The sequence below is a fragment of the Saimiri boliviensis genome, chromosome 8 (genome assembly GCF_048565385.1).
Source record: "Saimiri boliviensis isolate mSaiBol1 chromosome 8, mSaiBol1.pri, whole genome shotgun sequence".
In the NCBI taxonomy this organism is placed as follows: Eukaryota; Metazoa; Chordata; class Mammalia; order Primates; family Cebidae; genus Saimiri; species Saimiri boliviensis.
The window spans coordinates 49,075,949-49,102,235 of NC_133456.1; the positions used below are offsets into that span (position 1 = coordinate 49,075,949).

The 26,287-nt window shown below is 38.8% G+C and overlaps 1 protein-coding gene across 7 annotated transcripts in view; it reads right to left on the reverse strand.

Annotated features, from left to right (window-relative positions):
- CFAP20DC (CFAP20 domain containing) overlaps window positions 1-26,287 on the reverse strand; it is a 287,993-nt gene that overhangs the window by 42,094 nt on the left and 219,612 nt on the right. For all 7 annotated transcript variants that reach the window (XM_074404464.1, XM_074404462.1, XM_010330936.2 and 4 more), the window contains one exon: window positions 26,097-26,158. In XM_074404464.1, coding sequence (XP_074260565.1) covers window positions 26,097-26,158 — 62 coding nt within the window. The remainder of the gene's footprint in view (window positions 1-26,096; window positions 26,159-26,287) is intronic.

Genomic DNA, 26,287 nt, shown 5'->3' on the forward strand with positions numbered 1-26,287 from the left:
GTAAAATGCTATTTTAAAAACAATGGGAGGAAATAATCAAAACTCTTTGGTTGACTGGGTCATTCTTGTGGGTAAATTAGGCTTCCCAGGAAGGCAACACTTTTTTCAAATCACCAGGCTACCCATAATTATTCATGGTGTTACTGAGCTGCTATTCCACTTAAATATAGTCTCATTCTATAGAAAGCTTACATAAACTATAAAAGGGCAGAAAGATACAGAAACATTAAAATATCAGAAAGAGCAAACTATTTTAGACTAAAAATTATACTAATTATTCTTATTATTTATACTAATTTTTCTTTTTATTCTTATTAATATTAAAGTACAATATAAACATAGAAAAATGCACAAATGTATGGTTCAATGAATAATCCCACAGTGGGCCACAACCACCATCCGGGTCAAGAGGTGTGTGGAAAGCTCCCCTTCCTCCTTTTGATCATTATACTCTCCTCTCCCTACAAGTGACCCTGATGACTTCTAATACCCATGGCTCAGTTTGTCTGTTTTTGAATTTCCTATGAATGGAATCGTACAATATATATTTTTCAGTTGTGTAGCTTTGATATGGACAGGATACAGGGGAAACAGTGTGGAAGAAGTGGGTGGTTCCCTGGCAAAGGCCCCACCCTCAAGCCTGGAAGGAGAATCTGAAAGTCAAGAAGAGTTTGGCTGGGGATCGTCAGAGAGGAGATCAGCCACTGGACAGCCAAACTCCAGGGGAAGATCATCATCCCAATCCATCCCCTTTTCAGCTCCCATCCATCCCATTGAGAGCCACCCCCACTACTCAATAAAACCCTGGCATCCACCATCCTTCAAGTCTGTGTGTGACTTGATTTTTTCTGGATGCTGGACAAGAACTCAGAATACAGAAAGCTGTCACACTGACCCTCTGCCCTTGCAAAAAAAAAAAACAAAACAAAAAAAACAGAGGGTCCACTGAGCTTTTTAACACTTAAGCCATGCATGCATGGATGGCAAAGCTAAAAAAGCACACTGTAACACACACCCACTTGGGTTTCAGGAGTCACGAGCACCTACCCCTAGATGCTACTGTGGGGCCACAGCCCAAAAGTGCTTGCCCTGGCTCCTGGATCTGACCATCTGCATTCCCCTCCTTCCATAAGGGGTTTGAGCATTCATAGTGGTTGAAGAAACAAGCCACACTCCATCACATGTCCTGCGAGGGGGGTCAGGGAACTTTCCCGTTTCAGCTTCTTTCCCTGAATATTACATTTGTAAAATTCATCCATGTTTTATAGTGTAACAGTATTCCACTGTGTGAATATATCACAATTTACTTATCCCTTCTACTACTGAAGGAGAATGGGTTGTTTCCAGTTTGGGGTTATCATGAATGTGTTTATGTAGGGAGGAAAACTTTTTCCTCTTCCAACTTGAGTTTAGTGGTTTGGGGGCATGAAAATCAGCTGACAATAGATATGAGAAAAGACAAATGTTATTTACAGTGCATGAAGGATTTCTTTGTAATGAGTAACTCACTGAATAGCCAGATAGAAAAGTTTATATACCAGCTTAAAAAGAACAGAGTGCTGTTTTGGGGCTTCAGTGGGAAAGTGTGGAAGGTTTTAAAGGAAAGTTCGAATACAATTTCCTTCTGCATCTTCTTTAGCTCAAATGCTTTCACTTTAAAATAATCTTTATACTAATTCTAGGGGTTGGATTGAGTCCTCACAGTTTATATATGACTTTGGATGCAACTATGCCCAGATTTTACTGGCTATACATCTAGGAGGGTAATTGTTGGGGAAAATAATATGGCATGTTCATCTTGTATAGATGCCATCCAAACAGTTTTCCATTGTTTCAACTTATACTTCCACCAGCTGTATGTGAGCAAGTTGAAATTGATATTTTGGATATACTAGATTAAACAAAATACATTGTTAAAATTAATTTTACTTGTTTTTCAGTTTTAAAAGTGGTTACTGGAAAATTTAAAATTACTTATATGGCTCGCATTCTATTTCAATTGGAGTACTGCTCTAGATGATGTTTTCTTCCTCCAGATGGAATTCTAGCAGGCAATTAAGGTAGAGTAAGAGTGCCCTTATCCAGTCAGCAAAGAGGATGATTCAAAATGTGTCTCTAATCCCCCGGAGAGCTGGTCTATTTCTGGCCCACCCTTTTATCTAAAGTGTAATATTCTAGAACTTACTATTGCTTCATCTCTTCATGTTTCCGATTTTTGTTCTTTAAGCTCAGGAGGCACCAGAGGCTATGTTCAACAACTGAGTCCTTTGGCTGCTGCTTTCTGAAGTGGCATTTTTTCTTGGGAAAAGTGACAATGTGTAAGGCTACATCTCCTGGCTTCCCTTCTCTCCTGGATCAAGGCTCTATAAATTCTCATTAAGATTTGGAAGCTCTCCAATGGCTTCAAGCAGATAATTTCCACATTTTGTTTAGCTTTTCTGGTTGTTCTCAGAGGGAAGTTTAGTGTGGAAACAACCAGAATTGCCATCACCAGAAGTAGAAATCATATTAGTTGAAAAATCATGCTTATCATCTAATGTAAGATTTTAATCACTGTTGATGTGGAGAACTGAGTCAGGGTTGTGGAGGAGCAGTCTTACTCTCACTTCATTCAAGGAAGGTTTTACAGAAAAGAGTGGGAGACTTTTAGATTAGGAGATACTAGCAAAATGATAATTCTAGGGTTAGGGAGTGTCATGTAAAGCTATGAGTAAATTCTGTTGCATACCTAGTTTATTACACACATGATGAAAAGTCTAGTTCTAAGTAGACAAACAAGTTATTAATCACATGCTAATTCTGATTAGTAGTACTGCCTGAAGTAGATTATTGAGAAGAATTTTAAGTTTATATCCATGCTCAGTGGATGAGAGAACAGTTTTCCACTAGCAATGCCTGCCATGGACAAAGAACGGGGGAGAGCTGCATGAATCATAATATCACAGGAGGAATACGCTAGCGGCTGAATTATTGTGTATAAAATGCATGACAGCAATGGATTGTTTGTAAATTGAAAGGATTTAGATTTGTCATATCACTTTATTGGCTGTTGATCAATATTAACATGGTGGAAGACCTTTAATAGAAGACCAAAGAGCTCTATCTTCAGGAATGAGCTATCTAAGGTTGTAATAAAAGTCCTGCAGAAAGTGAGCATCCTTTTCAAATTTGTGGAGACACTGGATTGAAGGATAGAATAGGCTGAATGATTAAGATTCAGAATCATCTTCAGAGTCAAGAAATATAGTTTCGATACTAATATTATTTCACAAGTTTTATTAACCAAGACCGTCAGATCCTGGCACAAAATGCAATGGTGGGCAAAAATAGAGTTCTTGCCTTCATAAATCTTACAGTATGAAGGGTGAGACAAATGTCAATTAGATAATTAGGCAAAAATAAAGTTAAGTGGTATGATGAGAACATATCAACTCCAAGGTTCTCTAGAGGAAGTGATGCCTGGGAGGAGATCTAATGCACGAATAGGTGTCAACCAGGCAAGGTAAGGGGAAAAGCACTCCAGGATGATGAAATAGAGTAAAAAGGCCCCAAGGCAGGCAGGTCTGAGAAAAGGAAAGGAGGCCAGTGTGGTGAATACCCAACTCTCCAGAGAGAAAATGGTGCAAAATAAGGATGGGCTGAAAGGCAGGGGCCAAGCCTCTCAAGCCTTGCAGGCCACTGACAGAGTTTGGTCTTTATCCTATGAGCAATGGGAAGCAATTGAAAGGTTTTACTATGGGGTGTCAGAGTCAGATCTGCATTTAGAAAGGCCACTCTGGCTACTCCATGGGAAATGGGCATAGGTAGTGGTGAAAAGAGTATGTGATACGTGGGGGCTACTTAAAAGGCTATAACAATAGTCCCAGAAAAAGATGGTGATTGTTTTAGGTGACCAAAAGCCAAATGTAAGACATTAGTGGGATATGGGAACTAAAACTATGAATGTGATTTAAGTTACACCAATATTCGCAATGTACTGTCAATGGTGTAACTGTAGTCTTAACTCTTTGGATTACATCTAGATTACATGTTCATTTTAGAGAACTGCAATTTGATACATTAAAAGGTACCCAAAAGAAGGTGATTAGGACTATGCCAGGACCAGGAATGGCAAAGTGGAGCTGGGGCTGGAATGAGAAAACGTGAGACTGGAGGAGAAAACAGAGCAATCCAGAAGTGATATTACAAAATTCAAGAGCTACTTTATGAAAAGTGATGGTTCTACTTATTGTTCTGGCAAGAGAACTAGGATCAAAGAGAAGAAGCTATAAGAAGCCTTCATCAGCTCAGTATAAGGAAGGTTTCCCATGGATGGAGATGCCCAATAATGAAATGAGCTGTCTTCTGCTGCACTGAGCCTGCTTCCCTAGCAGAGATGTGTAAAGTTTGGAGACACTAGGTTAAATCATCTCCCTGATATCATCAAACCCTTTAATTAAGATTCTCTGATTCCATTAAAGTATGATTTTGTTGGAAGAAAACATATTCCTAATATTACCATTAATATTCCTACCAATATTATCATCACTTTCTAGACACTTAAAAAATACATATGACAGGCCCTGTGCAAAGCATTGTATGAATATTATTTCATTTAATCTTTGCAATAACACTTTAAGGTGGGTATTGAAATACAATCCCTATTTTTAGATAACTTAATTGGGGCTTAGAGAGGTTAACTAATGTCGTAAAGATATAAATCCCCACCTCATGAAACCCCTTATTCTACTGTATGCCAATTAATCTAATACTGAGCTAAATGGTTTAACCAATTTTTAACATTCAAATACAAAAATATATGAAATGCCACATTTCCAGTGACAACATATATTCAATGTAACAGCTAGTAACTATGTCAGTCAGAATAAGGATATGTTATGCTTGATAGCAAAAAGTCCTCAAATCTCAGTGACTTACAAATAACAAATGTTAATTTCTTGCCTATGCTAAGTGTTTATAATAGATCATTATGGGGACTTCCTTTGTCACAGTCATTAAGTGACTGGGCTGACTGAACCACATCATCTTGAATGTTTCTAGTCACAGTGTCAGAGGAAAAGATAATCTGGAAGGTTTCACACCTGCAATTTAAATGCTCTTGCCAAGTAACAACATAGGCCTTTTTGCTCCCAATTAGTTGACGAGAGCTAGTTGGGTTAGTTGGCTCCACCCCAAAACAAGAAAACCTAGAAGTGCAATACAACCATGTATTTGAAATCTGGAGAGCTGGGAATATTTGGCTAACAATGTCAGTAACTAGTATAGACACTGTATCTTCAAAGAAGTCAGAAAACATGCAAACAACCTTTGCTACATGCATTTCAGAATTTCTACGAAGACTATTGACTATTTACATTGTTGATTTACCCCAAGTGGAGAGAACATTAGAAGAGAAGAAATGTAGAAAACATGCTGAATTCTGGTAAAGTTCTTCACTGTATAGGTAAAATATAATTTGAATCATAATGATGCCTGGGATACAAGCCCTGAACATGCCAAAGTAGTATATTTATTTGCGTTTGGCCTAGATATTTAAGTTTAGATGGCAAATGCCATATTTTACTCCAAGTTTCATCGTACCTACTTATGTAAAGCCATCATTGGTGAACTGGGAGAACAGAATACTAAACAAACCAAGCCTTACATTAGGTTTTAAATATTAAGATATTAGAATAAAAACTATTTTAATGCCTCATAAAAGTTTTATTCTGAAAATCCTTGCTAAGGCAAGTCCATCACTGTCAAATTAACTACAAATGTGCTATTAAAATCTCAATTTTATTTATATAAAAATATAAACCTCTTAAGTTTTACTTTCTGTTAAGTATTTGTAATAATACAAAATAAAATAATTCACCTATTTCTTGCAGGGACTCAGAGTACTTAGCTGAAATCTGAACTACTTTTATCTACTATGTATGGGAAAATATAGTCATTTTATTCATAAATACTCTGATCTCAACTACAAAACTAAAAATGGACAATGAAAATATAAAGACAAATCAGTGACATCTTTGAAGCATTTCATTGGAAATGGCTGTTAGAAGATAAATTCTTGTTGTAAGTAATTTAAATGCTTGAAGAAAAAGTACATGTGATGTTGGTATGCTAAAAACATAATTAAAATTTATATTACAAATGCTAGTTCATAAAAGAACTGATTTTAAAAGCCAATGATGTTTCCTGTAAAAGCATTGTTATAAATGACACCTTTTTCTATTTGAAAGCTACATATTTTAATAGAGAATGGCCCAAAATGTTTTTAAGGTCAAACTGGAAATATGTTGATGATTTACAAAAATGCAAGCCAAGTGCTTTATTATATTATACTACCAGAGTGTTATTGTAGTTTAAAAATATCATTAAATCAGCACAAACCCACACTTATCATTTCCTGCACATTTTTCACACCAAGCTGCCTTCTGACTATGAGTAATCTGTTAATCTACTCTTTGCCTCACAATCCATCAAAGTGACAGATTCATTCCTTTCCTAATACACAATATCTTCATTTACTGTATGCCTTGCTGCAACTTTCTTTTTTCCTAGCACTGAAATTTAGAAATTCACAAACAAATTTAGAGAATGTCACATGGGTGGTAGTTCTTGTTTGTTAACCATTCCTTCTGCTAGTCCAGCAGAAGAAACTAAAATTTTTGTGGACTCCTAATGTGAATTAGTAGTACATCCAAAATGAAGGCAATTTTAAGTTTCAATAAGAGTGTTGCTGAAAAGGTTGGAAGAGGGCAAATGGCAAAAACCAAAGTGCATCCTTTATCAAGTCAAACACTGATTGCAATGGAATTTTCTTCCTGTCTTTCTTTCTTTCTTTTTTCGTATTGTACTTTAGGTTCTGGGGTACATGTGCAGATTATGCAGGATTGTTGCACTGGTACACACACATGGCAATGTGGTTTGCTGCCCCCATCCCCCTGTCACCTATATCTGGCATTTCTCCCCATGTTATCCCTCCCCAACCCCCCACTCCCCTGATGTCCCTCTCTCGGTGCCCCCAACAGACCCCAGTGTGTGATGCTCCCCTCCCTGTGTTCACGTGTCAGGTTCCAGAGAATTATGGTTTCCAGATTCATCCATGTCCCTACAAAGAACACAAACTCATTTTTTATGGTTGCACAGTATTCCATGGTGTGTATGTGCCACATTTTCCTTGTCCAGTCTACCATTGATGGGCATTTGGGTTGGTTCCAGGTCTTTGCTATTGTAAACAGTGCCACTATTAACATATATGTGCATGTGTCTTTATAATAGAATGATTTGTACTCCTTTGGGTATATACCCAGTAATGGGATTGCTGGGTCAAATGGGATTGCTGGGTCAAATTTCTGTTTCTAGGTCCTTGAGGAAGCACCACATTGTCTTCTACAATGGTTGAACTAGTTTACACTCCCACTAACAGTGTAAAAGTGTTCCTATTTCTTCACATCCTCTGTAGTATCTGTTGTTTCCAGATTTTTTCATGATCGCCTTTCTAACTGGCATGAGATGGTATCTCAATGTGGTTTTGATTTGCATTTCTCTAATAATCAGTGATGATGAGCATTTTTTCATGTTTGTTGGCCTCATATATGTCTTCTTTTGAAAAGTTCATATCCTTCTGTTCATATCCTTCACCCACTTTTGAATGGTCTTGTTTGTTTTTTTTCTTGTAAATCTGTTTCAGTTCTTTGTAGATTCTGGATATTAGCCCTTTGTCAGATGGGCAGATCGCAAAATTTTTTTCCCATTCTGTTGGTTGTCAGTTCACTCTAATGATTGTTTCTTTTGCTATACTGAAGCTAAGGAGTTTAATTAGGTCCCATTTGTCTATTTTGGCTTTCATTGTCAGTGCTTTTGGTGTTTTAGTCATGAAGTCCTTGCCTATGCCAATGTCCTGAATGGTTTTGCCTAGATTTTCTTCTAGGGTTTTTATGGTGTTAGGTCTTATGTTTAAGTCTTTAATCCATCTGGAGTTAATTTTAGTGTAAGGTGTCAGGAAGGAGTCCAGTTTCTGCTTTCTGCACACTGCTAGCCAGTTTCCCCCACATCATTTATTAAACAGGGAATCCTTTCACCATTGCTGGCTTTTGTCAGGTCTGTCAAAGATCAGATGGTTATAGATGTATGGTATTGCCTCCAGGGCCTCTGATCTGTTCCATTGATCTATGTCTCTGTTTTGGTACCAGTTCCATGCTGTTTTGATTACTGTAGCCTTGTAATATAGTTTGAGATCAGGTAGCATGACACCTCCTGCTTTGTTTGTTTTGCTTAGGATTGTCTTGGCTACGTGGTCTTTCTTTTAGTTCCATATGAAGTTTAAGGTTTTTTTTTTTTTTTTTTTTTTTTTTTTTTTTTTTTTTTTTCCAGTTCTGTGAAGAAGGTCATTGGTAGCTTGATAGGGATAGCATTGAATTTACAAATCAGGTTGGGCAGTATGGCCATTTTCATGATACTGATTCTTCCTAACGAGAAGCATGTAATGTTTCTCCATCTGTTTGTGTCCTCTCTTATTTCGTTGAGCAGTGCTTTGTAGTTCTCCTTGAAGAGGTCCTTTACATCCTTTGTTAGTCGTATTCCTAGGTATTTTATTCTCTTTGTAGCAATTGCGAGTGGGAATTTGCTCATGATTTGGCTCTCTGTTAGTCTGTTATTGGTGTATAGAAATGCTTGTGATTTCTGCACACTAATTTTGTATCCTGAGACTTTGCTGAAGTTGCTTATCAGTTTAAGGAGATTTTGGGCTGAGATGATAGGGTCTTCTAAATACACAATCATGTCATCTGCAAATAGAAGCAATTTGACTTCCTCTTTTCCTAATTGAATACCCTTTATTGTTTTTTCTTGCCTAATTGCTCCGACTAGAACTTCCGATACTATATTGAATAGGAGTGGTGACAGAGGCCATCCTTGTCTAGTGCTGGATTTCAAAGGGAATGCTTCCAGTTTCTGCCCATTCAGTATGATACTGGCTGTAGGTCTGTCATAAATAGCTTTTATTGTTTTGAGATATGTTACTTTGATACCTAGTTTATTGATAGTTTTTAGCATAAAGTGCTGTTGGATTTTGTCAAAGGCCTTCTCTGCATCTATTGAGATAATCATGTGGTTTTTGTTTTTGGTTCTGTTTATGTGGTGGATTACATTTATAGACTTGTGTATGTTGAACCAGCCTTACATCTCTGGAATGAAGCCTACTTGATTGTGATGGATAAGCTTTTTGATGTGCTGTTGCAATCAGTTTGCCAGTATTTTATTGAAGATTTTTGCATCTATGTGCATCATGGATATTGGCCTGAAGTTTTCTTTTTTTGTTGAGTCTCTGCTGGGTTTTGGTATCAGGATGATTTTGGTCTCATAAAATGATTTGGGAAGAATTCCCTCTTTTTGGATTGTTTGGAATAGTTTCAGAAGGAACGGTACCAGCTCCTCTTTGTACGTCTGGTAGAATTCAGCTGTGAATGTATCTGGACCTGGACTATTTTTGGTTGGTAGGCTATTAATTGCTGCCTCAACTTCAGCCCTTGTTATTGGTCTATTCAAGGTTTCAACTTCTTCCTAGTTTAGGCTTGAGAGGATGCAAGTGTCCAGGAATTTATCCACATCTTCCAGGTTTACTGGTTTATGCGCACAGAGTTGTTTGTAGCAATCTCTGATTGAAGTCTGTATTTCTGTGGAATCAGTGGTGATATCCCCTTTATCCTTTTTTATTGCATATATTTGATTTTTCTCCCTTTTTTTTTTTATTAATCTGGCTAGTGGTCTGTCTATTTTGTTGATCGTTTCTAAAAACCAGCTCCTGGATTTATTGATTTTTTTGAAGGATTTTTTGTGTCTCTATCTTCTTCAGTTCTGCTCTGATCTTAGTTCTTTCTTTCTTTCTTTCTTTCTTTTTTTTTGAGACAAAGTCTCGCTCTGTCACCAGGCACCAGGCTGGAGTGCAGTGGCGTGATCTCGGCTCACTGCAACCTCCACCTCCCAGGTTCAAGTAATTCTCCTGCCTCAGCCTCCCAAGTAGTTGGGACTACAGGCGTGCGCCACCATGCCCAGCTAATTTTTGTATTTTTCGTAGAAACAGAGTTTCACCATTTTGGCCAGGATGGTCTCAATCTCTTGACTTCATGATCTGGCCGCACTGGCCTCCCAAAGTGCTGGGATTGCCTTGTCTGATCTTAGTTATTTCTTTTCTTCTGCTAGCTTTTGAGTTATTTTGATCTTGCTCCTCTAGCTCTTTCAATTTTGATGACAGGGTGTCGATTTTAGATCTTTCCTCACTTCTCGTGTGGGCATTTATTGCTATAAATTTCCTTCTAGACACTGCTTTAAATGTGTACCAGAGATTCTGGTATGTTGTGTCTTGGTTCTCGTTGGTTTCAAAGAACATCTTTATTTCTGCCTTCATTTCATTGTTTATCCACTCAACATTCAGGAGTCAGTTGTTCAGTTTCCATGAAGCTGTGCTGTTCTGAGTTAGTTTCTTAATTCTGAGTTCTAATTTGATTGCCCTGTGGCCTGAGAGACTGTTATGATTTCTGTTCTTTTGCATTTGCTGAGGAATGATTTACTTCCAATTACATGGTCAATTTTAGAGTAGGTCCAATGCGATGCTGAGAAGAATGTATATTCTGTGGGTTTGGGGTGGAGAGTTCTGCAGATGTCTATTAGGTCCTCTTGGTCCAGATCTGAGTTCAAGTCCTGGATATCCTTGTTAATTTTGTGTCTCATTGATCTGTCTACTATTGACAGTGGAGTGTTAAAGTCTCCCACTACTATTGTGTGGGAATCTAAGTCTCTTTGTAAGTCATTAAGAACTTGCTTTATGTACCTGAGTGCTCCTGTATTGGGTGTGTATATATTTAGGATCCTTAGCTCTTCTTGGTGCATTGATCCTTTTACCATTATGTGGTGTCCTTCTTTGTCTCTTGATCTTTGTTGGTTTAAAGTCCATTTTATCAGAGACTTGGATTGCAACTCCTGCTTTTTTTTTGCTCTCTATTTGCTTGATAAATCTTCCTCCATCCCTTTATTTTGAGCCTATGTTTGTCCTTGCATGTGAGATGGGTTTCCTGGATACAGCATACTGATGGGTCTTGACTTCTTATCCAATTTGCCAGTCTGTGTCTTTTGATTGTAGCATTTAGCCCATTTACATTTAAGGTTAATATTGTTATGTGTGAATTTGATCCTGCCATTTTGATGCTAGCTAGATGTTTTACCTGTTAGTTGATGCATTTTTTTCATTGTGTTGATGGTCTTTACCATTTGGTATGTTTTTGGAGTGGCTGGTACTGGTTGTTCCTTTCATTGTTTAGTGCTTCTTTCAGGAGCTTTTGTAAGGCAGGCCCGGAGGTGATGAAATCTCTCAGCAGTTGCTCATCCATAAAAGATTCTCTTTCTCCTTCACTTATGAAGTTTAGTTTGGCTGGATATGAAATTCTAGATTGAAAGTCTTTTCTTTACGGATGTTGAATATTGGCCCCCACTCTCTTCTGGCTTGTAGGGTTTCTGCAGAGAGATCCCCTGTGGGTCTGATGGGCTTCCCTTTGTAGATAACCCAACCTTTTTCTCTGGCTGCCCTTAGCATTTTTCCCTTCATTCCAACCCTGTTAAATCTGACGATTATGTGCCTTGGGGTTGCTTTTCTTGAGGAATATCTTTGTGGTGTTCTCTGTATTTCCTGGACTTAAATGGTGGCCTGGCTTGCTAGGTTGGGGAAGTACTCCAGGATAATATCCTGAAGAGTGTTTTCCAGCTTGGATTCATTCTCTCTATCACATTCAGGTATACCCATAAAACGTAGACTAGGTCTTTTCACAAAGTCTCATATTTCTTGGAGGCTTTGTTCATTTCTTTTCACTCTTTTTTCTCTATTCTTGCCTTCTCGTCTTATTTCATTGAGTTGATCCTCAATTTCTGATATCCTTTCTTCTGCTTGGTTGATTGGGCTATTCAAACTTGTGTATGCTTCACGAAGTTCTCGTGCTCTGTTTTTCAGCTCCATCAAGTTGTTTATATTCTCTCTAAGCTGTTTATTCTAGTTAGCATCTCATCTAATCTTTTTTCTAGGTTCTTAGTTTCTTTGCATTGGTTTAGAACATGTTCTTTTAGCTCGAAGAAGTTTGTTATTAACCACCTTCTGAAGCCTGTTTCTGTGAGTTCATGAGATTTATTCTCCATCCATGTTTGATCCCTGGCTGGTGAGGAGTTGTGACCCTTTGGAGGAGGAGAGGCGTCCTGGTTTTTGGTGTTTTCATCCTTTTTGTGCTGGTTTCTCCCCATCTCAGTGCTTTATCTACCTGTGGACTTTGTAGTTCGTGATTTTCAGATGGGGTCTCTGAGTGGACATCCTTTTTGTTGATGATGAAGCGATTTCTGTTTCTTAGTTTTCCTTTTAACAGTCAGGCCCCTCTGCTGCAGGGGAGGTCCACTCCAGACCTGCTTGCCTGGGGAATCACCCATGGGGGTTGCAGAACAGTAAGGTTTGCTGCTGGTTTCTTCTTCTGTTATCTTTGTCCATGGCCAAATAGGAACAGCTCCAGAGTGCAGTTACCAGCAAGAACAACGCAGAGGGTGAGTGCCCACCACATTTCCAAACAAATTTTCACTGCCCACAGACCAGGAGATTCCTGGGCTGAAAAGCACCACAAGTTTTCAGCATGGGGGTTTCAGCTGGTGCCAGCTTAGTGCACAGAAACTCACATAAATCTGGGTGGCCGTTTCAACTGGCACCTGGAATGCTCGAGGAGACAGAGCCGGCTATTCGACTGAAAAGGAGGGGGCAGAAACAGGGAGCCAGGTGATCTGGTTCTGTGGGTACCACCCCAACAAAACAATCTGAAACGCTCTGGACTGAGAGTTTCCCAGCACGTGCAGCTGGACCCAGGACGGTCCAGCTCAGTGGGTGGAAGGGCAACCACCACTACAGAGACAGTACACCACTACCGAGGCAGTTCACACAGCAGCTGGGCAGAGCCTGCAGCAGCACAGCAACACCTCTGCTGGCAGACTGTGACTAGACTACTCTGTGCGGGCAGGCCACCTATGAAAAATGGCAGCAGCATGACAGGAACTTATAAATAAAGCCAACCTTCCTAGGACAGAGCACCTGGGAAAAGAGGGAGTTATGAGTTCTGCTGCAGAAGACTTAAAAGTACCTGCCCAGCATCTCTGCACGGAACAACGGAGCTCCCAGCAGAGCACTTGAGCTCCTATAAAGGACAGACTGTCTCCTCAAGCAGCTCCCTGACCCCAGTACACCCCAAGAGACATCTGGCAGGTACCCTTCTGGAATTTTCTTTCAATGTTAGTGGCCAATATATAGATTCTCACCCCTACCCTTAACCCATACTAAGGTGTAAAGGAAAAGCTATTCCTTTGGTAGTTTAGAGATGAGCTGCCCCCCACAAAAAATGTAGTTTCATTAGCATAAATCTTACTGCTTAATCGAATGCAATACTGTGATTTTAGCTAAGCTGAGACTTTCATTTTATCATAGTATTGACTGAACTCAGACCAGGCCAGATCTCAAGCTTCTTGTTCATGCTATTTTGATAATACAAATGGTTCTACTGCTTTAAAATTGTTCATTACTAATTCAACAGAAAATATTTTACTCTTTCTTTCTGTGACAGATTACAATTGCTTTTTAGTCTATTAGTTCCGCAAATAAAGAGAATTAAAGACTGAAAAATATTAGAGTATGTACAATTCTAACTCACTTACTTTCATCATAAATAAGCGTTAACAAAGCACATCATCTGCAAATCACCATTTGGCTTTGCTTGTTGCTGAGCCAGTGTCCACACAGTAATTCAAAGGTCAGTACTGTTGTTAACTTCAAAAGTCAAGAGCAAATAAGTAGTTTACTTCAAAATGTGGGAAGCTGCCTTCTCATCAGTCTTGTTTCAGAATATATATTGTTTTTTTTTTTTTCCCCATGCATACACCCAACACCTAACAGCATTTTCTTGTCCTGAGCACCAAATTGCATCTGATTTGTTTTAACGGATGGCAAAGGATCTAAAGGCTTTTAAAAATCAATGGACAAGAAAGAGTAAACAGAGCAATAATGATAGCGTTAATTCAGTCAAATACACTAAAAGTTGTTTGCCTTTTGCCTTTGAGTCATTTTAAACAGGCTGGACGTTTGACTTCTGTGGTATTTATTATGCTGAGTGGGTTTTTATATGGTAATGAACAGCATAATATGAAGCTATGAATGCTGGTAAACATAATGCATTGTTAGGGTGAAAAATTATGAGTTTTAACTTTAATCAATTTCAAAATGTAATGTTTTTCATTAACATGAGAAACAAAAAAATTACAGGGAAGAAGTAACCAACTGGCAACAAAAGCAGAGTCTGTGAGTGGGGACTTTCTGGAAAAGCTGTGATTTCTCCTGAGCCAGGCTCAGTATATGCTCCAACTCCCCTTGGCACTGTCCTGAAAATGCTCACACCTTGCCTAATTACATGTGGTACGGACCTGGCTCTGCTGGAAGGCCACAATCTCATTAAAGTCACATAGTAGGTACTTCAAAAATACTCATGGAGCACTGCTGAAAGTATCAGTTACAATACTCTGTGAATCATTTTATGCTGTAGGGGTTCCCCGTTTAAATGACAGGGACGCTGTTCTGCATTAGATTACAAAATGAATAATGAGATTATGAGTCTACGGATGTGACTGGCTGTAGCTATTTATTGTTAAGTAGCCATTTAACAATAATTATGGTCTTTCATTTTTTAGGTTCATGTTATTCTCCTAAACTTCAACCTACATTCCCTCCCCAACCCCTAGACAGAATGGAGGTGATTGTTATAAACTAGAATTAGTACTTCTAGTTTTTAAAGGTTCTCATTACTCTTGAGGGGGAAGCTGAATCTTTTAATTAAAAGCTGAAACTGTAAAACGTTAGAATGGTAAATAATTGCTTTGGTAATTACCTTCTTTAACTGGATTGTGGGCCAAAGGTAATATGAGTTCAGCATCTGGATGGATAACAATTACTGGGGAGACGTCAGTAATCTCAGGAGCCCCACTCTCTGCTGATTAAAGATGCCAAGATTCTGCAGGGTGCCGTGGCTCACGCCTGTAATCCAGCCCTTTGAGAGACCAAGGCAGAGGGGAGCATTGCTTGAGCCCAGGAGTTTGAAATCAGCTTGGCAACATGGCAAGACCCTGTTTCTACAAAAAGTTAGCTGGGCTTCGTGGTGCATGCCTGAGTTTCCGGCTATATGGGAAACTGGGGCAGGAGAGTTACCTGAGCCCAGGAGGCTGAGGCTGCAGTGAGCCATGATTGTGCCACTGCACTTTGGCCTGGGTGACAGAGTGAGAACCTATCTCCATAAAGGAAAATATAGAAAAAGCAAAAGCAGTCGCAAAACCCAAGATTCTTCAGAGGTCTGTCTTTTCAGACACAGAAGCTTTTGGGATGTGAGGGGAGAGGATGTGATCTATTGTTCTGAAACTCCTATGGGAATGGGTTTCATGAGTTTCTCATTTTGGAAAACATGACAGTAACTGAAAATTAATTAGTATTTCCCAGCCCTAATGCCTTTAGTTTCTCTCATGGAGTACAAAGGGAAAACTAGGGAACTCAGAAGGAAGCACTGAGTCCTAGTGGCCCAAGAAAGACCCAGGGAGGAGGCAGGTGTCTTAACTTAAACTGGAGAGTGAGATTAGCTGATGCTCAGGCAGGTGGGTCCAGACACGAACATGGAAAGAGTGAAGAAAAATAAATCTTGGGCAGGTGGGAAGGGGTGGGGACCAAGACATCTGTTATGATGGCTAGTTGGAGCCTGGGTCAGTGTAACTGGACCAGAGATACAATTTGAGCAAACTCACTTAGGTAGAAGAAATGATCAGAACCAGGACTGAAAGTGGGCTTAGCAGGTAAACAAGTTCCAAGAGCAGAGGAGGAAGGAGGAGTGATGGGTTAGAGACCACCAGCTGGCCAGCACTGTCCACTCACATTGTACTGCTGTTGAATTGCTGGGTCTCCTGGCACTCATGGGAATAGTGCCCCCTGGAGTTGTGCAAGGTGTGGTCCAGGGTTAAGAGTGGTCAGAGGTGAAAAGCAGGATAATTCTCCAGGGATTCAGTTTGCTACTAGGGGTGCCCTTAACTAAGGCTTTCTCTGGGGTTGGGCTCAAGATGTTAGAAAAGCCGTTCTGGGGCCTGGCCTCTGCTGCGGATAGGGGAGGAAAGATGCCCAGCTGGAGGCTTTTTGTAACAAGTGCTTTAAACATCTATTTTAAAGGTAGAGCAGTTGACTAAGGACCTCTCCAGGAGCAGAGAGGGGTGAGGAGTCACTTAAATTTGACACAGTACCAGAACCACAGAGGTTCTCTCTCTCTAGCTCTTGAGATACACACACATACACATGCACAGGCATACCTTGTTTTATTGTGCTCTGCTATATTGTTCTTCACAGATGCTGACTTTTTACAAATTGAAGGTTTGTGGTAATCCTGTGTTGAAAAAGTCTATCAGTGTTATTTTTCCAACAGCGTGGGTTCACTTTGTGTCTCTGTGCCACATTCTGGTAATTCTCTCAATATCTCAAAATTTTTCATTACTATTCTATCTGTTATGGTGATTTGTGACAGTGGTCTTTGATGTTACTGTTGTAATTGTTTTGGGACACCAGGAATCATGCCCATATATGATGGAAAACTTAATAAATGCAATGTGTATTCTGACTATTCCACTTGACCAACCATTCACCCCGTCTCTCTCTCTCTCCATGGGCCTACCTCTTCCCTGAGGCACAGCAATACTGAAATTAGGCCAATTATTAATAATAACCCTACAATGGACTCTGAGTGTTCAAGTGAAAGGAAGAGTCATGCATCTCTTAATTTCAATTGAAAGCTAGAAATGATTATGCTTAGTGAGGAAAGCATGTCTAAAGTCAAGACAGGTTGAAAGCTAGGCCTCTTGCATTAAACACTTAGCTAAGATGGGAATGCAAGGGAAAAGTTCTCAATGAAAATTCGAAGTACTACTCCAGTGAACAAACAAATGGTAGGAAAGTGAAATAGCTTTAATTCCTGATATGGAGAAACTTTGAGTGGTCTGGATAGAGATCAAACCAGCCACAAATTTCCTTAAGCCAAAGCCTAATACAGAACAAGACCCTAACTCTCTTTAATTCAATGAAGGCTGAGAGAGGTAAGGAAGCTGGAGAAGAAAGGTTTGGAGTTAGCAGAGGTTGTTTTATGAGGTTTAAGGAAAGAAGCCATCTCTGTAACATAAAAATGCAAGGTGAAGCAACAAGTACTGATGTAGAAGCTGCAGCAAGTTGCCCAGAAGATCTAGCTACAATCAATCATTGATGAAGGTGACTACACTAAACGATAGATTTTCACTGTAGACAAAACAGTCTTCTATTGGAAGAAGATGCCATCTAGGACTTCCGTTACTAGAGAAGAAGTCAACGCCTGGCTTCAAAGCTTCAAAGGACAGGCTGACTCTATTGTTAGGGAATAATGCAGCTGGTGACTTTAAGTTAAAGCCAATGGTCATTGACTATTCCCAAAATCCCAGGGCTCTTAAGAATGATGTTATTAATAAATCCTGCTTTGCCTGTGTTGCATAAAGGGACCAACAAAGCCTGGATGAAGGCACATCTGCTTATAGCATTGTTCACTGAATATCTTAAGCCCACTTTTGAGATCTACTGCTCAGAAAAAAAAAGACTCTTTCAAAAGATTACTGCTCATTGACAATGGACCTGGTTACCCAAGAGCTCCAATGAAGATGTACTAGGAGATGCATGTTGTTTTCATGCCAGCTAACACAACATCTATTCTGCAGCTCATGGATCAAAGAGTAATTTTAACTTTCAAGTCTTATTACTTAGGAAATACATTCTGTAAGGCGATGGCTGCCATAGATAGTGATTCCTTTGATAAATCTGGGCAAAGTAAAGGGAAAACTTTCTGGAAAGAATTCACCATTCCAGATGCCATTAAAAGCATGCAGGATTCATGGGAGGAGGTCAAAATATCAACATGAACAGAAGTTTCAAACATCCATTTTAACCATCATGGATGACTTTGAGGGGTTCAAGACTTCAGTGGCAGAAGGAACTACAGATGTGGTGGAAATAGCAAGAGAACTGGAGTTAGAAGTAAAGCTCCAAGATGTGGCTGAATTGCTGTAATCTCAGGATCAAACCTGAACAGATGAGGAATTGCTTCTTGTGGGAAGCAAAGATGGAGGTTTCTTGACATGAAACAATACCCGGTGAAGATGATGTGAACACTACTTGTAACGACAACAAAATATTTGAAATATTACATACTCTGAGTTGATAAAGCAGCAGCAGGGTTGGGCAAGATTAACTCTGATTTTGAAAGAAGTTCTACTGTGAGTAAAAGGCTTTCAAAGAGCAGTGCATGCTACAGAGGAGTCTTTCATGAAAGAAAGGGTCCAATGATGTCGCAAACTTCATTGTTGTCTTAAGAAATTGCCAGAGCCACCTAACCTTCAGCTACAACCACCCTGATCATTCAGCAGCCATCATCATCCAGACAAGACTCTCCACCAGCAAAAGGATTCTGACTTATTGAAGGCTCAGTGATTGTTAAGTTTTTTAGCAATAAAGTATTTTTAAATTAGGGCACGTACATTGTTCTTTTTAGGCATAATGCTATTGCACACTTAACAGACTAAAGAATAGCAACATAACTTTTATATGTACTGGGAAGCTGAAAATTCTTGTGATTTTGCTTTATTGTGGTGGTCTGAAACCGAACCTACAAGATCTCTGAGGTATGCCTGTGTGTGTGTATAATATATATATAGCATGTATATATGTGTGGATATGCATATAAATAATGGTTTTCTTTCTCTCTTTGCTTACCCAGATTCTGTTACCCTGGTGAGGACTGAGTACATCTTCTGCAGCAGTGGCATTCCAACCAGTTATCTAGCAAGTGGTACTCTGACTCCATAAAATGGCTGTGAATAGGCCAATACAAATAAGCAACTGCCAGTAAGAATAGAGGGAGAACACACTAATTCAATTTTAGAAAACTGTCTCTATTTAAAGGTGTAAAATGATATCAGATACTTTATATTCTGGGTATCTTTTAAGGGATCATTTAAAACAAATAATGAAAAAGGTTTCATTAATTACAAATGGGAATAAGGCCAGGTACCAGAGACCCTTAAAGGAGAGAAGTATACAGGTACTCATGGGTTCCAGCTAGTGGAATACCCAGTGACGTAGCTAGTGTAGAGAGATGAGGGAAGTTCATTTTTAAGTGGTGAGATTCACTGAATTCAATATTTATTTTTTTATGTGTCTCCTATGTGCTTGGCAAGTGTACCCCTTGAAACTAGGGAGACACTGAACAAGTGAGATAAGATTTTCACATGCATACTGTTACATTCCAGCATTTAAGAGGGAGCAGTGTGTGTGTGAAGAAAACAGACAAACAAGGAAATATCAGTTAGTGCGTTACTGTGATGAAAACAAAAATGATAATGTGCTTAAAGGTGACTGAGGGCTATTTTAGGGAGGACGCTAAGAAAGGGGCTCCTGAGGAGAGGACGTTTATTTAGGTGGAGACCCTACTGACAGGGAGGGCCAGCTGGGAAGCAACTTCAGGTAGGAGAGCTCCATCCAGGCAGCGCTCCTAAGTGGGCACCAAGACTGAAGTATCAGAGGGAAGGAGAGGGAACCAGTAGAGAGTGAGCAAGGGGCTCAGTGGTGTGAAACACTATCTGAGAGGTGGGCTATCAGGGCCCCAAAAACCAGAGTAAGCGTAACTTGGTCCTAAGAGCAATGGGAAACCACTGGGAAGCTTTACATGGGGCAATGCCTGCAACTGATTTAGGCTTGTCAATACTACTCTGGTTACTAAGTGGAAAAAAGACTGTAGAGGCCAGAGAAACAGAGAAGGCAGGTTTGGAGGATACAGCGTTTGCCCAGGTGAGAGGTGATGGCAACCCACACTCAGACTACAGCAGGGAAAATAGAGAAAAGACACTGGATTTGGCACATACTATGTTTGAAGGAACACTAGTATTACTTGCTGAGTCTGGACACGTGGGTGGATCAGAGAGACAGAACAGGGATCTTTCTTGGTTTCTGGCTGAAGTAAAGGTGGGGAGGGATGATGATGGCATTTTCTGAGATGGAGAAGAGTAAAGAAACAGACTTGCAGAAGGAAATCAAGTTACCTTTTCAATGGCTGGATTGTAGGTATGCTGGAAGCTAGATAGGTCTGTTTGGAATTCAGGGAAAGTCAAGACTAGAGATATAAATTTGAAAGTTGTTAGAATATAGAAATATTAGAAACTATTATTACTTATTATGTCTTAAAGATTAGAGCCATTCCAAAGGTTCCCAGTGCCTATGGATCTTTGGGTTAGCAGGAAGTGGTACATGCATTAAAATCAGATTTAAACTCTATCTAAACAAGGGCCTCTCATCAAGACACAATCCTGTCTGGTTATGAATAGAACCATATCACCATCCTTGTATTTCCAGTAAAGGAAAGGGCAATTCTTACAGAGACACAGGAAAAAAAATCCGAAATTTAACTGGTTAACATTTGAAATGAAGAGTTTCATTTTCCATGGTGTCCAGGTGTATACCTACTCACTTGCTCATACCCTCCCCTCAACTTAAATATTGAAGAAACTCTTGTCCTTGACAGGGATGTGCTGAATAACACTGGGGTGTGGGTGGGGAGTACCAGAACTTTCAACAGAGAGAGAGAGAGAGAGAGCGAGAGAGAGAGAGAGAGAGAGAGAGCGAGAGCGCACCCTGCAACTTGATGAACAATCTGACAGGTCATCAGTCAATGAGCTTTGAATCAGATCTGTGGGTTCTAAATATGGAGAATCAGGGTCTTCAAAAGAGTAGGTGTGAAATCTTTGGGAATGGGATTATATAAGAGGAGGTACTGAATCTTTTCCTAGTTGAAGCCAACAAGACAAATGATAAAAACAACAGCTGATGCCTTCGGTTTCATAATTAAATCATTATGATTTAATGCAAAAATCTGGGTAATTGGAAACAGCAATAACATTATGTTTTGAGAAACAAAATGTTTGCTTAGTTAATAAGGAAATCCTCTGTGGTGTCTTGGTTTGAAGGAGGACTATTTGTTAAAAATTCAACTTACTTGTTTTAAAATGATCCAAACTGAATGATTTGAAAAGGAACATTAAAGTTCTGTACTTAATTTTATTTATTTATACCTTTCTCTCTTTTGTGATAAATAAAAAGAGAAAAATAAAAAGAGGAAAATAAAAAGCTTAATCAATAGAAGAGACACCCATCAGGTTGCATCGTGACAACCAGAGAGCTAAAACAAAAACAATGCTGCCGTGGTCAGTCCAGAGGAGCCACGTGGGTTACAATGACAGGCCAGATTGCCTTGGTCAGGCTGGCTGAGCCAGCGGGAACTGATGTCAGTGGTTATTAATCATTTGTCAAAGACTGCAGGGCTTTATCAGATAATTATGGTTATAAGCATGTTTATATCAAACAAACATGTGGCAAAGCTACAAAGGATTGAGGCCCTAACGCAATGTGCAATGACATTTTTAAAAACTACAGATAAGTGATAAATCATTGAGCAAGCGCTTTAGAAGATCATGCTATTCTTTATTGTTTTGGTATTCTGAATTATTTTGTATATTATATATTTCAATGAACATTTAGAACCTTGCAAAGTCTTTGACTATATTCCTTCCTCCTGCTAATTTTCGAATGAGTTGTAAAAATAGCAAGTATAATCATCATTTGAAACAAAAGACTGGTTATTGACTCCATCCTATGAACAGACAACCAGAAGGTAATCACAGCTTATTTCATAAAATTCATTCCTGAGCAGGAATATCTTAGGTTATTCTGAAGAATCTATATAAACATTGAAAGAAATGTGCCTAAGGGACAGTTCTAAACCCCACAAACCGATAGATGACATTTTAAAATAAATGACTTGAGGCTGCAAACGGCATCCATTTTGCTCTCTCTGGCAGCATGCAAGTTTACATGCTAGGAAACGTTTCTCAACATGAATGAACTGTGAAATTGTTTCCTCCTACCCCACACTTCTCTAAATTATGTGAGATTATGTTAGCCATTTCTGCACCTTGTCGTGGAAGCTGTCAGTACCCTAAGAGGCAATGTTTGGTGGATGCTGGAGGCAAGGGCCTCAGCATCTGAGATGCTGCTTAAATATCAGTTAGTGTGTTAGGAAAAAATAATGGAAAATATCATCCCATGCCTAACAACATCAGGGGAATGGCTTTGTTGCAAATCTAGACACACAAGGGAAGATGATGAGGTGAACCATATATATGTCAATTCTTAGATTGTAAACTTCTCAGGAAAATGATTACCATTGCATCCCACCCTGATCCAATGTCAAGCACTGCCCTGTGAGTGAAAGTGAATGACTTTACTGTGAGAAAAACAATATATGAATATATGCAGCATTTTAGCTATTTTCATCCTAGAGCTAACTCTTTAAAACCCAAATTTACCTGCTTTGTGGATTGCATTTTGTCTTTAATGTTAATCTTACACACTAAAAACTAAGAAGGTGATTCTGTTGCAGAAATAAAAGTCTTTCCAGATTAAAATGTGCATGAGTGATCACTCCACTGTACTCCAGTCTAGGTGACAAGAGTGAGACTGTCTCCAAAAAAAAGAAAGAAAGAAAGAAAGAAAGAAAGAAAGAAAGAAATAGAAAAATATGTGCATGAAAGACTGGGGATATTGATTGTCCTGTTATATTAATAAAGCTAATCGAAAGGTGATTCTCTAAACATGTATATATGTGGGCACCAGTCTATATAATTTAAAAACCTTAGGATCTTTGGTCTCTGGAGTAGTTGTAGATATCTCACTGGCCATCTCACTTCACAGAGGTCACCATCACGCTTTCCTCTTGTGAAAGTGCTTGTCCACATCACCCTGTCTCTGCCATGTTAGCATTACTTTAATCACAGCCACAATTAATTCAGGAAATGAAGGGCCTACCTGCTTTCCATGTATTGTTCACAGCCTCCATACCAGAACTTTCAATCAAGGGTTCAAGTTAGATGCTCGTTTATCCAACAGGGTGGACTTCAGAGAATTATCTTCTAATTTCTTATATTTTTTTCATATTAATTATCAATATCCTTTAAATTTAAAGTTCTATATTTTAGGGTCTAAAGCATGGGGATACTAATTGCAAGAAATATAATAAATACAGATCTTAAGAAGAATCAGAGCTTTCAGTTTTAAGTTAAATTACATGCGTTATATGATTCAATTTATTTCATTTTCATATGATGATATATACTGACCTCATAATTTTATCATCTTCTGTATTTATGGCCCAATAATGCCTTCCTGCCAATTCTCCTAAGCTGCTGAATTTATGAGCCAAGAGCCAAGTCACATAATCTGCAGATTTTCTGAATGGTTATATAATAATTTTTTAGGAAACTGGTGGATAACTTGCTGGCAAAAGGGGTTAGTGGTATTCTATTTCTGGCTTTAGAATTTGGCCTTTTTATTTCATTATGCAGAAATGTAAATTAATTTTTCTTAAATAAATATTTAATTGGTTGCATAAAATATGCTGTCTACCTAGTGAATTATTTCATGTTCTATCTTGACAATATATCTTTGGAAATCAATTTGTAAAAGAGATATTTAAAGTTGCATATTACCACATCTGGATATTCATTCATTTATTCAATTATCTATCCAATATTTATGAAGCATGTTTTCTATACAGGACAATGAAATAAAAGTTGTGTGATCCTTCAATGGCAAGACTGCTTTATGAAGCAAAGGCTGTAATGAGTCTTGTAAAAGTCACGGAATCATAAATTTGGAATTGGCCTCGGAGAGCACTCAACTCAAGTCCTTTCTTTTACACATGAGGGTTTTCATATTATTAAAAAGATCTGGAGAGGTCAGAGGCTTGTCTGAGATTATATACTATTTTTCAGAATTAGGATGAGAATTAGGTCCCTTTTCTCCTTTTACTGAAACAAAAGGCTCCACTGTCTTAACATATCTTACTATCAATCTCATTTGTTCAGACCACAAATTAGTTCTTCTTTTTTTTGAGACAGAGTCTCACTGTCGCCTGGGCTGGAGTGCAGTTGTATGACCTTTGCTCACTGTAACCTCTGCCTCCTGGGTTCAAGTGATTCTCGTGCCTCAGCCTCCTGAGTAGCTGGGACTACAGGCGTATGCCACCACACCCAGCTAATTTTTGTATTTTTATTAGAAACGTGGTTTTACCGTGATGGCCAGGCTTGTCTCGAACTCCTAACTTCAGGTGATCCATCTGTCTTGGTCTCCCAAAGTACTGGGATTATAGGCATGAGCCACCATGCCTGGCCCAAATTCTTAGTTTATTATAACTTGGACCAGAGTTGGATTTCCAGTTATCTTGAAAGCTTACTCATACATTGAAAAAAATAATTTTTTAGGCAAATCTAGATGAGCTACAAGATTCTTAGTGACATGTTTTAGTGACATGTTCACCTATCAAGAGATGACTAATTTTAACAATATTAAAACACCTTCTTATATATATTGAAATTCTAATCTCAATTTTAAACTCTTTAGTGTATCTATTTATGATAGTGACAATTCACCCTACTAGGTAACATGAACAAACGATCAGAGCAAGTGCACAGAACAGGAACCTTTAGAAGAGATTACTAATAAAAAACATTTACTCTACCTGTGTCATGAATATTCTGGATCCCAGTAAAAGTCCTGTAAACCATTTATATGGTTTCCTGGAAGCCATGCTCATTTTACATTGCTTGGTTCATTGTTTATTGCTGACTGGACCAGAATGGGTACTTGGCCCAAGCTAAACTAACCACATTCTCTCTCTCAGAAAGGGAGGTGCAGACATAGTCTTTCAGCCTTGACAGGTATGTTGAACTGTAATATGTCAACTCCAGAGCTGTCAAATGGCCATGTGTGGACTAGGGAGCAGAGAAAGCTGGTCCTTAGAAGAATGGAGCAGATGGGAGGAAGCAAGCAGAGATGGAGTGAAGAGACTGCCTGACTGTCTTTCGCTTTCTAGTTCCTAGTTTTGGGCCTCTCCTGAGGCATGGTGGCCTCTGGGTTCTCCCTGTACCTTACTTAGCAACTCCCACCCTGCCTTTCTTTCTCTTTCTCCCTATCTCTTTCTGTCTTTTAATACTAGCTAAGCTGTTTTGTAGTGTGTAACCTAAGGGTCTTAATTCAGACACCATGCAATAGTTAACACACCCTCCATAGGACAACCCACAGTACAGGTCAGATGCATTTGGATAATGAGGTGCACCACAGAAACTAAGACTCTCTCGGTAGGCTCAAGATACATGGACGTTTCAATAATTTCCTAGTGTATGATAAATACTGATAAGGTAATACTGATTCATATGGATAAACTTGCTTATATAATTATTTATCAGAAAGTTATAGAATAATACACACGTATTTCAAAACTCAGATTTAGATCCCTTGTTCCTAATGAACCAAAAATAACGAGGTTTTTTCATCGCAACAAATGACTCATACCAATGACATTTTTGAAATAATAAAAGTAATTTTGAGATTATAAACTTTTGAAGTTATGAAACGAGACTGGTTATTTGAACTTTCATAAGCTATCTTAATAAATTTAAGAGCACCAGGTGACATAAAAAATGCCTAAAATGTACCAAATCTCAGAAACCTATTAAAATGAAATATTTATGCAAATAAAGTAATAATGACTAAATTAACACTTGTTGAGAACTTGCTATGTGCCAGGAACTGTTCTAAGAAGTTTTCATTTGAATCTCCCCAAAATACTATGAAGTAATTATTATGCCTGAATTACGGAGTCAAATGACTTATCCAAAATTCCACTAGTAAAAGGTAGATATTTAAATCTAGGTAGACTGTTACCACTCTTCTAAAGTCCAAAGAAGACAAGTAGATGAACTGAGACTTTGAAAGAATATAACTTTGGAAGCTAGAAGTTTTGGAAAACAATTTCAGGAAACGAAGAAAAATGGAATCTTCCAACAAAGTGTTGTCTGTTTTTTTTTAAACCATTTAGATTATTAATAATTCTTACCGAGGGTTAGAAGGAGAAGGTGGGTTCATTTCTTTCTGATAGTGACGACCCTGGTTGACAGGCTGTAAAAGACAAAACATTTGTGAATGTTTAATCAGCACAAAGCTGTTTACCTATATGTTCAAATCCACTCTCATTACTGTAACTGCTTCCTTGGACACAACTCACAAGAAGGGTATAAGTTTATTTTA